The 12,170-nt window shown below is 44.8% G+C and overlaps 1 protein-coding gene across 1 annotated transcript; it reads right to left on the bottom strand.

Annotated features, from left to right (window-relative positions):
- Positions 1-3,318: 3,318 nt before the first annotated feature.
- On the bottom strand, positions 3,319-11,968 carry LOC132815907 (fucolectin-like). The gene is made up of 5 exons (XM_060825284.1): positions 11,944-11,968; positions 8,415-8,482; positions 7,151-7,433; positions 5,704-5,885; positions 3,319-3,479 (listed from the first exon to the last, which is right to left on the bottom strand). The coding sequence occupies exons 2-4, from the start codon at positions 8,479-8,481 to the stop codon at positions 5,723-5,725; spliced, it is 513 nt and encodes a 170-aa protein (XP_060681267.1). The 5' UTR covers position 8,482; positions 11,944-11,968; the 3' UTR covers positions 3,319-3,479; positions 5,704-5,722.
- Between the last annotated feature and the right edge of the window lie 202 nt (positions 11,969-12,170).

Here is a 12,170-nt window from a genome sequence, read left to right as displayed (position 1 = left end):
TGAGAGGGAGAAGATAGAATCAGTGGTAATGGTATGTTATCTGAATAAATACAACTCCAGAGGCATGAGGGAGGAGCTGGGTAGAATTGACTGGGAGAGGAGCCCAGCAGGAAAGACAGTGGAACAGCAATAGCAGGAGTTTCTGGGAGTACTTCAGGAGACACAGCAGGGATTCATCCCGAGGGAAAGGAAGCATAGTACAGGGAGGATGAGGCAACCGTGGCTGAGTAGGGAAGTTCAGGGTCAGCATAAAAATAAAAGGGAAAGTAGATAATGTGGTGAAGGGCAGTGGGAACCCGGAGAATTGGGAAGTTTACAAAGATCAACAGAGGGCAACAAAACAAGAAATAAGGAGCCGGGGGGAGGGAGGTGGAGATTAAATATGAGGGTAAACTAGCCTGTAATGTCAAGGAAGACTAAGAGTTTTCTTTAGCTATATAAAGGGCAAAGAGAGGCAAAGGTTGACGATGGGCAGCTGGAAAATGATGCTGGAGAGATAGTAGTGGGGATCACGGAAATGGCTGAGGAACTGAATAATTATTTCACGTCATTCTTCACGGCGGAAGACACAAGTAAAATCCCAAAGATTCAAGAGAGTGAGGAGTCAGAGCTGAGTCTGGTGGCCATCACCAAGGAGAAGGTGCTAGAAAAACTGAATCACCTGGACCAGGTGGTTCTAAGGGAGATAGCTGCAGTGATAATGAAGGCATTAGTGGTGATTTTTCAGGAATCACTAGAATCAGGGAGGTCCCAGACAACTGGAAAATCGCTAACATGACACCCCTGTTTAAAAAGGGAGTAAGACAAAAGACGGAAAATTACAGTCTGGTTAGTTTAACCTCCGTCGTGGGTAAGATCCTGGAATTCATTGTAATGATATTTCCGAATACTTGGAAGTGCATGGTAAAATAAGGCAAAGTCAGCATTGTTTCATCAAGGGGAGGTCATGCCTGATAAATCTGCTAGAATTCTTTTAGGAATTAACAAGCAGGTTAGACCAAAGAGAGCCAATGGATGTTATTTACCTGGACTTCAAGAAGGCCTTTGACAAGGTGCCGCACAGGGCGCTGGAAAAGCAGGAAGGGCTTATGCCCGAAGTGTTGATTCTCCTGCTCCTCGGATGCTGCCTGACTTACTGTGCTTTTTCAGCACTACACTCTCGATTCAGATCCCCAGCATCTACAGTCTGTACTTTATCCTCCGCCACACGGGAGGCTACTGAGTAAGATAAGGTCCCATGGTGTTAGAGGCAAGGTGCTAGCGTGGATAGAAGCTTGGCTGCTGGCAGGAAGCAGAGAGTGGGGATAAAAGGGCCCTTCTCAGGTTGGCAGCCGGTGATAAGTGGTGTTCTGCAAGGCTCAGTGTTAAAACCACAACTTTTCACTTTATACATTAATAATTTAGATGAAGGAACTGAGGGTATTCTGGCAAAGTTTACAGACAATACGAAGGTAGGTAGAGAGACAGGTAGCATTTAAAAAGTGGGGAGGCTGCAGAAGGATTGAGACAGTTTAAGGGAGTGGGCAAAGAAACGGCAGATGGAGTACAATGTGGGAAAGTGTGAGGTAGGAAGAGTAGAGGCATGGACTATTTTCTAAATGGGGAGAAAATTCAGAAATCTGAAGTGCAAAAGGACTTGGGAGTTCTACACCAGTATTCTCCTCAAGGTAAACTTGCAGGTTGAGTCAGTAGTCGGAGAGGTAAATACAATGATGGCTTTTATCTTGTACACCTCTATGACTCTGTGACTCTTTGTACCCAGCAGGATAGATCAAGGGAAAGCAGTGGATCAGATATTTTTGAATTTTCAAAACATATTAGGCTACTGAATAAGATAAGAGCCCATGATGTTAGGGGGAATTATATTTGCATGAAGAACTCTTGGAAGACAGAGTTGGGATAATGGGGGCATTTTCCAGGTGGCAATCAGTAACTCATGTACCACCCCAAGGATCAGTGCTGGGACCACAGTTATTCAGAACATTATCTTATTGACTGGCATGAGGTAAGTGAATGTACTGTAGCCAGGTTCGCAGATGACACAGGAGGGATCTGCAGAGGGATATTGGCAGGTCAGACGAATGAATCTTGGCAGATGGAATATAATGTGGGACAATGTGTTGTTATGCACTTTGGTAGGAAGAACAGAGGCACTAAATATTATTTAAATGGATACAGACTGCAGAAAGCTGGCATTAGGAATCTTCCATGAATCACAAAAAGCGAGCATCCAAGTTCACCTTTCTAAACTGAAAGCCTTCTGCCTCCGTGCGGTCCCTCTCCCTGTATTCCCGACTTCCTTGTGTAGTTTTCAAGATGCTTCTTAAACGTTGCTGTTGTATCCGGCCCACCACCTCCTCAGGCACTTACCACCCTCTGTGGAAAAAAGACTTGCCTCTCACATCTCCTTTAAACTTACCCCCTTTTACCTTCAACCTATGTCCTGAGTAATTGACATTTCTATCTTGGGAGAAAGATTCCGACGATCCATTCCATCCATGCCTCTCATAATTTTGTAAACTTCTATCAGCCTCCAATGTTCAAGTGAAAATTAACCAAGTTTGTCCGATCTGTCCTTATAGCTAATACCTTCCAAACCAGGCAACTTCTGTATCTGTACCCTCCACATCCTTCTGATTGTGTGGTGACCAGAACTGTACACAATATTCCAAATGTGGCCGAATTAAGTTTCTCTACAGCTGCAACATGGCTTGTCAGTGTTTATAGTCTGTGCCCTGACCGATGAAAGCTCGCCTGTTGTATACCTTCTTGACCATCCTACCCACTTGTGTTGCCACTTTCAGGGAATTGTGGACCTTTGAGTGCAGATCCCTCTGTATGTATGTTAATGTTTCTGAGGGTTTTGCCATTTACTGTATATTCCCTCCTGCATTACATCTTCCAAACTGTATCACCTCACATTTGTTCGGATTAAACTCCATCTGCCATTTCTCCACCCAAGTCTCCATCCTTTCGATATCCTGCTGTATCCTCTGACAAACCTCCTCACCATCCACAGCTCATGTACCATGCAAAGGACAGTGAGCTGCATTTACATGGCCTCCAGTTGTTGTTGGATGGTGCTCTCCATGAGGGTGGCCACTCTCTCATGGCTGAAGCTCCAGCGTTTGACAGCAACGTCATCAAAGACGGGACGCTGAGTTCAGAGAGTGGGGAATCTGTCTCCCAAACACCCAGGCTTGGGCCAAATGGAAGAGAATGGAAGGTTTGTTCAAAATCAGTTCTGCTGATTTCCCTTCCACCATCGTTCCCATGTGATATTCTACCCTGTACCATATTTGTTGAAAGACCAAAAGCTGTTGTTGAATTGATTTGTTTTATTTCATGGCAATACAGGAAGTCAGAGCTGGTGTAAATCTTGTCAAGACTGACTCCTGTAGCTCACAGTTTCTGGAAGAGGTTGAACTCAGATGCTCCAGTGCATTATTCTGATGGTTTCATCTCTGCTGTCTATAACCCTAGGAAATAGAACAGAAGGGAACACTGAGTTCTCCCCAATCAACTAGATGTTACTTCTTACTGTTGAGGGTATGGTGCTGGAAAAACACAGCAGGTCAGGCAGCATTCGAGGAACAGAAGAATCGATATTTCGGGCAAAAGCCCTTTATCATCCATTCCTGCTCCTCGGATGCTGCCTGACTTGCAGTGGTTTGTCAGCGCCACACTCTCAACTTTAATCTCCAGCAACTGCAGTCCTCCTTTTCACCTAATTCCTTCTTACTGACCATCCCATTGGTGTCTGTGCTTTGAGAGAGGGTTCTCAGATCAGACATGGCCCATTCCACCAGCACAGAAAGGTGAGGGCTTGGATTTGGGGTATAGTCACCCCTTTCCCCAGGGAAATGTGGCAAGATGACCAGTCAGGAATACCGAGGAGCTGATTCCACTATCCCAACCATCCCCTTCTCCTTGCATTGACCAGTCCGGAGGGGATACTCTCTTCAAACGGAAATGTGAAGGAGTTTCTTCCCCCAAAGGGTCACGAATGAGAGAATTCTCTGGGTCAGAGAGCTGTTGAGGCTAGTTCACCAAAACAGTCAGTTTCAAAAGGAGGGGGCCAGGCCTAGAAATATCAAGGAGTTGAGGTCTGGGGCAGATGGAAGAATAGGCTTAAGGGGACAGGTGTCCCACTCTAAGTGGAGAGGTGTGGGCAAGGAATTCCAGAGCCTGCTGAAGGCATGGCCAATGGTGAGTGAGTGTCTAAAATCCCCACTAGGGCCACGTAGCTGAAGGGGTTGTGAGGACTATGGAGATTACAGAGATTAGGAAGCTGAGTGAGGATTTGGTAACAATTATTGTTTGAATGGAATGTTGTTTCTTAATGAGGAGCCCCAGCATGAGAGAGAACGCAGGGCGTGAGGGGCACCGGACTAGGACTACGAGCCTGTGTCAAGACTACAACAACAACTGGCCTACCTTGGGATGACCTTGGTTGTCATTGATGATGTGGGAATACCAAACACTCTGGTGTCTTCAACAACTGTTGGGGGTCAGGGGTCTGATGGGGATCAGAGAGAAATGTCCAAGAGGGTCTCCCTGAATTCTCCCATAGCTTCAGTGAGATTGGGCTCATCACCATGGCAACACTCACTTGCCAATCTGTCTTCACTAAGGAAGACACAGATAATCTTCAGGAAATGCTTGAGGTCAGAGGGTCAAGTATGAAGGAGGAAGTGAAGGAAATCCTTATTAATCAGGAAATAGAATTGGGGAAATTGATGGGATTAAAACCCGACAAGCCCCAAGGACCTGATGCTCTGTATCCCAGAGAACTTAAGAAAGTGGCCTTACAAATAGTGGATCTATTGGTGATCATTTTCCAGTATTTTGTAGACTCTGAAAGAGTACCAATGGACTGGAAGGTAGCGAATATAACTCCATTCTTTAAAAAGGAGGGAGAGGGAAAATGGGGAAATATAGGCTGGTTAGCCTGACATTGGTGGTGGGGAGAATGCTGGAGTCAATCATTAAGGATGTAATAATTGAGCATTTGGGAAGTGGTGACAGAATTGGTCCAAGTCAGCATGGATTCACTAAAGGGAAATCATGATTGACAGATCTTTTGGAATTTTTTGAGGATGTGACCAGTCGAGTAGACAATGGTGAATCAATAGATGTTGTATATCTGGATTTTCAAAAGGCTTTTGACAAGGTTCAATACAAGGTATTAGTGAGGAAAATTAAAGCTCATGGTATTGGAAGTAATGTATTGACATGGATGGAGAACTGATTGGCAGGCAGGAGTTGGAATAAACTGGCCCTTTTCAGAGTGGGAGGCAGTGATGAGGGGGTGCTGCAGGGTTCAGTGCTGGGACCCCAGCTGTTCACAATATACATTAACCATTTGGATGAAGGAATTAAAGGGGCCAAGGGGTATGGGGAGAGGGTGGGAATAGGATACTGAGATTGCTTAATCAGCCATGATCATATTGAATAGTGGGACAGGCTTGAAGGGCCGAATGGCCAACTCCTGCACCTAGTTTCTATGCTGCTGTGTTTGTAGGAGAGTCACTGGGAGGTTCCATAACCTGACCATTGACTTCAGCTCAGCAGCTATGAGGGGAGGGGGATTGGTGAATGGATCTGGGAATGTGGCTTAGAATAAATGTCAGGATACCAGTGGGGTGAAGTGGAGTGCAGGCCTCCCAGTGGTTCAACCGAGGGACACGCTATTTTACTTACCAATTAGGGACCTCCTCCTCTAACAGTCAACCCAACGTTCCCAGTTCCCAAAAATCTCCACCTCACAGAGAGTCAGATACTCTCTTCTTCTTGGGATGAAGATATTGACGTAACGGCCAGGCATGCCATTGCAGTGGAAGGTTTCGGAGTGACCAGCTCCAATGGAGCTGATGGTCGCACATCTGCAGAAAGAAGCGGATGTGGAAATCTGAATGTCCAAGCCACGAACGAAAGGAGCATCAGTGTTCAGGCCACACCCTTCTGGGTGCAGCTGTGAGCAATATCTCCATCAAACAACAGTCAGCCTTTTAACATTGTACCAATTCCCAAATTCCCATAGAAGTGATGACCTAATACTGCTTATAAATTCTGAAGAAGAATCACACTGAACTTGAAACATTAAGGACATTTAAGTCGACTCTTGGATAGGCACATGGATGAGAGTAAAATATAGAATATGAAGGTGAGTTTGATCTTAGAGTAGGATAAAAGGTCAGTACAATATCAAAGACCGAAGGGCCCATATTGTTCTGTATTCTATGAAACATTAACTCCCTCCTCAGATGCTGCCAGACCTGCTGAGTTCCTGCAGCAATTTCTGGATTTGCTTTTAAATTCTTGTGTGTGATTTGGGTGTCCGAAACAAAGCAGAATTTGTTTCTTTGGGCTAGCTCTCCAGGCCATTTCAGAGTCACCCATAGTGCAATGGGTTTGGAGTCACATGTACACCAGACCAGGTAAGGAAAGCAGTTTCCCTCTCTAAAGGCCATTCATGGGTTTTTGTAACGGGGTGGGTGGGGGTCATGACTGACATTGTACCAGCAGATTATTATGGAATTCAGATGTCACTATTTGCCAGGGTGGGGTTCCTGGCTGTCAGCATTTCTTCTCCAGGGCCATTATCACAACAACATGATCATACTGTGACACAGACCTATCAACTAGAACCCAAATGGCTTCACAGCCAATGAAGTGTTTTATTGAAATATAGTTACTGATGCAATATTGGAAATAGAGCACGGTACATAGGAAGATCCCACAATTTGTATTGAGCCCATGAGTGTTTACTCTCTTTTTGTGATACTGGTTGGGAGTTAAGTGGCCTGGACCCTGCAATAGTTGCACAACATAAAACCTATATCCCCACAATCAGTTTAGTTCAGTTGGCTGGAGTGTTGGTTTACAGAGCAGTCTGATGCCAACAGCGTGGGTTCAATGCCCATCACTGGTTTGAGGTTACCATGAAGGACTCTCTTTCTCAACCTCTTCCCCAGCCTGAGGTCTGGTGGCTCTCAGGTTAAATCACCACCAGTCGATTCTCTAATGAGAGAGCAGCCCCTATGGTCTGCTAAGACTATGCAACAATATTCCCCACACATCTGTCCCCAATCCCATTTCCACACAATTCCTGAGGCCCTAGTACGAGGTTTCCCTCTCCTCCACCTACTTGGGATTGCTGTTGCCATTATTATCCAGAGAGTCTCCAATCCGAATCTCTGCCCCATTGAGACGTTGTGGACAGCAGTCCCCTCTGTTGGTGATTCTGATTGAGTGTATCTTATGTGAACTGAGTAAGTCGGCTCTCCACCAGGGCTCCATATCGTTCTGAGTAGCCGTGCAGGATGATTTTGAGTAGTTGGGGTCAGGGTTCCCATCAACGGCATTCACTGCATGGCCACGGTAATCATAGACACTGGACTGTGTCGGTCGACATCTCTTAGATAGATTCTCTGTCAAACAACAACAACACTTAGAGTCTTTAGGTCATAGAGATTATCGCATGGAAACAGATGTTTCGGTCCAACTCATCCATACTGACAAGATATCCCTAACCTGATCTAGTCCTATTTGACAACATTTGGCCCATATCCCTCCAAACCCTTCCTTTTCATATACCCATTCAGATGTCTTTTAAATGTTGCAATTGTACCAGCCTCCACCACTTCCTCTGGCAGCTCATTCCATACATGCACCACCCTCTGCATGAAAAAGTTGCCCCTTAGGTCTCTTTTAAACCTTTCTCCCTCACCCTAAGCCTATGCCCTCTAGTTCTGGACTTCCCCACCCCAGGGAAGAGACTTTGTCTATTTATCCTATCCATGCCCCTCATGATTTTATAAATCTCTATAAGGTCACCCCTCAGCCTCTGACCCTACAGGGAAAACAGCCCCAGCCTATTTGGCCTCTCCCTATAGCTCAAATCCTCCAACCCTGGCAACATCCTTGTAAATCTTTTCTGAACCCTTTCATGTTTCTCCAAGTTGAAGTGAATAGATAGTAGCAATCAGCTTTCTGATGGTTTTACAAAGAAAGGAGCAAGTTGGAACAGCTGCTGGTGATAGTGATGCTTCAATCCCCAAGTGCAAAGAGAAAGTAAATCATATAAGATGCTCTCATTTTGTATCTTATTTTGTTTGTGTCATTCTTATTATTGAGAATATATATATATAGGGGGCCTAAATCATCCAGTAAAATCTGCAGGCATGCCTGAGAGGGAACAGTTGATGGATACATTTATTTGGGTTAGAATTGATTGTGGAAATATTGGGGAATGGTAATCAGTGTGGTGAGAGTTTTCTGGAATATGCTGAAATGAATAAAACTCCCAATCAAAGTGTGGACTTGGACTCTGTTTAATCACATGCAAATTCTAGTTTGTAATAAAAGTCCTCTTCTCAGATCTGAAGACGCAAATTAAGGGTGATTCTTACCTTCTGCGTTTCCAACCATGAACATCAGAAAGACGCAGATGAGAGCTGACAGCTTCATCATTCCCATCCTCAGGGTTAAAACAGAAGAGTTTTCAAAATTATCTTGGAATGCAAACCAAACTCTCCCCCGACATATATAACCCATGAACCAAATATAGACGTTTCGAGCACTCTCACAAGGAACCAATGTGCACCCCAGATCAGACCTTGATCCTTTCTGAGTGACTCATCCATTTTCACTCTCTGCACAGTGCAGTGCTTTACAGAGAAACATAGAGACAGAAACTAGGTGCAGGAGTTGGCCATTCAGCCCTTTGAGCCTGCCCCACTATTCAATATGATCATGGCTGATCATGCAATCTCAGTATCCCATTCCCACCCTCTCCCCATTCCCCTTGATCCCTTCAGTCACAAGGACCACATCCAGCTCCCCCTTGAACATATCTAATGAACTGACCCCAATTTCACGGGTTCGCAACTCTCTGAGTGAAGAAATTCTTTCTCATCTCAATCCTGAATGGATTATCCCTTATTCTTAGACTGTGACCCCTAGTTCTGGACTTCCCCAGCATCAGGAACATTCTTCCCTTATCTAGCCAGTCCAGTCCCATCAGGATTTTATATGTTTCTATGAGAATCCCCTCACAATCTTCTAAATCCCATTGAGTACAAGCCCACTCGATCCAGTCTGTCCTCATACATCGATCCTGCCATCCTGGGAATCAGTCTGGGGAAACCTCAGTGGACTCCCTCAGGAGCAAGAATGTCCTTCCTCAGACTAGGAGACTGAAACTGCACACAATACTCAAGGGGTGGCCTCACCACGGCCCTGTGTAACTGCAGCAAGACATCCTTACTCCGATACTCAAACCCTCTCACTATGAACACCAGCATGGCATTAGCTTTCCTCACTGCCTGCTATATCTGCATCTAGATTAAAGTGGTGCTAGAAAAGCACAGCAGGTCAGGCAGCATCCGTGGAGCCGGGAAAGTTGACGTTTTGGGCAAAACCCTTCATGCATACCAACCATCAGTGACTTTTCCACCATGACACCCAGGTCTCGCTGTATCTCACCTTTTCCTAAACTGCCACCGTTCAGATCATAATCTGCCTTCCTGCTTTTGTGACCAAAGTGAATAAGCTCACATTTATTCACATGATATTGCATTTGCCAAGTATTTGCCCATGCAGCCAGTCTGTCCAAGTCACCCTGCAGCCTCTTAGCATCCTCCTCCCAGCACACACTGCCACCCAGCTTAGTGTCATCTACAAATATGGAGATACCACATTCAATTCCTTCATCGAAATGGTTCATGTATATTGTGAACAGCTGGGGTCCCAGCACTGAACCCTACAGTACCCCACTCATCACTGCCTCCCACTCTGAAAAGGATCAGTTTATCCCTCCTCTCTGCTTCCTCCCTGCCAACCAGTTCTCTATCCAGGTCAGTGTTTTACGTCTGATACCATGAGCTTTATTTTTCCTCACTATTACCTTGTATTGAACCTTGTCAAAAGCCTTTTGAAAATCCAGATACACAACTGGATTCACCCTTGTGGGTCTGGTCACATCCTCAACAAATTCCAAAAGATCTGTCAAGCATGATTTCCCTTCAGTGAATTCATGCTGACTTGGACCGATTCTTTCACTGCTTTCCAAATGCCCAGTTATTACATCACTAATGATTAACTCGAGCATTCTCCCCACCACCAATGTCAGGCTAACCAGCCTATAATTCCCCATTTTCCCTCTCCCTCCTTTTTAAAGAATGGAGTTATATTCGCTACCCTCCAGTCCATTGGTACTCTTTCAGAGTCTACAAAATACTGGAAAATGATCACCAATAGATCCACTATTTCTGAGGCCACTTCCTTAAGTTCTCTGGGATACAGAGCATCTGGCCCTTGGGGCTTATCTGGTTTTAATCCCATCAATTTCTCCAATTCCATTTCCAGATTAATAAGGATTTTCTTCAATTCCTCCTTTATGCTTGACCCTCTGACCCTTAGCATTTCCTGAAAATTATCTGTGTCCTCCTTAGTGAAGACAGATCCATAGTATTTGTCCAACCGGTCTGCCATCTTATTTTTATTCATTCACGGGATGAGGACGTCACTGGCTGGGTCAGCATTTACTTCCTATCCCTAACTGCCCAGAGACCAATTGAGGCCAGACCAGGTAAGGGTGGCAGTTTCCTTCCCTAAAGGACATTAGTGAACCAAATGGGTTTTGCCTGACAAACAATAATGGATTCATGGTGATCATTCGCCTCTTAATTCCAGATTTTGTTTCCTTTTACTGAATTTAAATTCCACCATCTGCCATGGCAGGATTCGAACCTGGGTGCTCAGAACATTATCTGGGTCTCTGGATTAACAGTCAACAGAGTGGTGCTGGAAAAGCACCACAGGTCAGGCAGCATCCGAGGCGAAGGAAAATCGACCGTTGGTGCAAAAGTCCTTCATCAGGAATTCCCAACGAAAGACTTTTGCCCAAAACGTCGATTCCCCTGCCCCTCAGATGCTGCCTGACCTGCTGTGCTTTTCCAGCACCATACTCTCGACTCTGATCTCCAGCATCTGCAGCCCTCACTTTCTCCTCTCTGGAATAACTACCCAGCCAAAACACCACCAGGCCATTACCTCCACCAATCTCTTCACTGTCCATTATTCACCTGATTCCTTCTGTGAGGGACATACATCTGCCTTTAGCAGTCTTTTTTTTCACATATCTATAGAAACTTTTGCAGTCGGTGTTTGTGTTTTCTCCAAGCTAACTTTCATATTCTATTTTCCCTTTCAGAATTTGTCCTCCTATGCTGAATTTTAAACTTCTCCCAATTCTCAGGTTTGCTGTTTTTTCCGGACAATTTATATGCCCCCTCTATGGCTTCAATGGTAATTTCACCTTATTAGTGCCAACTTATCACAATTCACTTTATCAAAATAGCAATGTTTCCGTCTTTAGCAGCATTTGATATTAATATTTCCCCATAGTTCATCGAATGATGTATCAACAGCTGTCATTAAGCACAAAATTCCCCAACATCACTGCAAATCTTTGTCCAAACCTACCTCACACTTGCATTTTCCCATCGACCAGTTAACTTTCCATCAAAGCTTCTCTTACACTACAGGGTGGCGCTGTTGTGCTTAGAAGGTCATTCGGCCACCCCCCAGCCTGCTGTACCATTCCATTCAATCAAAGATGACGTGCATCAAAAGGTGTGGTGCTGGAAAATCACAGACAGTCAGGCAGCATCCGAGGAGCAGGAATGATGAAGGGCTTTTGCCCGAAACATCGACTCTCCTGATCCTCGGATGCTGCCTGACCTGCTGTGCCTTACCAGCACCACACTCTCGACTCTGATCCCCAGCATCTGCAGTCCTCACTTTGTCCCAAAGATGATATGTCTCAACTCAACTTTTCTCTCAATAATTATGAAAATATTATAAACCTCATTCAGTAAAACAACTAATTTTGAAAGTTGTGGAGTAGAATAAGACACAGGTTTTTTTGCTCCTCACCTCCTTGTAGTCTGTCTCCTCCAGTCTGATGTGATTATGCTTCTGCCCAGACTTAAATACAGAGCGCTCATGCACACACACGCACACACAGACACAGACACAAAGAAATGATATGGACATACAATTGGTGGTAAGTTACTAACCAAATGAAAATCACTGCAGGAGTTCAATCAAAGTTCCATTTTGATAACAATTGTTAAAAAAAGTGGGTGAATGTTGTGTAAATC

The sequence above is a fragment of the Hemiscyllium ocellatum genome, chromosome 5 (genome assembly GCF_020745735.1).
Source record: "Hemiscyllium ocellatum isolate sHemOce1 chromosome 5, sHemOce1.pat.X.cur, whole genome shotgun sequence".
Lineage (NCBI taxonomy): Eukaryota > Metazoa > Chordata > Chondrichthyes > Orectolobiformes > Hemiscylliidae > Hemiscyllium > Hemiscyllium ocellatum.
Note: the sequence above shows the minus strand (reverse complement) of the source record. Positions and strands in the feature narration are given on the sequence as shown.

Coding starts and splice junctions, on each gene's coding strand:
- LOC132815907 (XM_060825284.1), bottom strand. CDS start 8,481: ATGGGAATGATGAAGCTGTCAGCTCTCATCTGCGTCTTTCTGATGTTC. Junction 7,434..8,414: donor CATGGTTGGAAACGCAGAAG/GTAAGAATCACC, acceptor GTTGTTTGACAG/AGAATCTATCTAAGAGATGT. Junction 5,886..7,150: donor AATGGCAACAGCAATCCCAA/GTAGGTGGAGGA, acceptor TTCTTTCTGCAG/ATGTGCGACCATCAGCTCCA.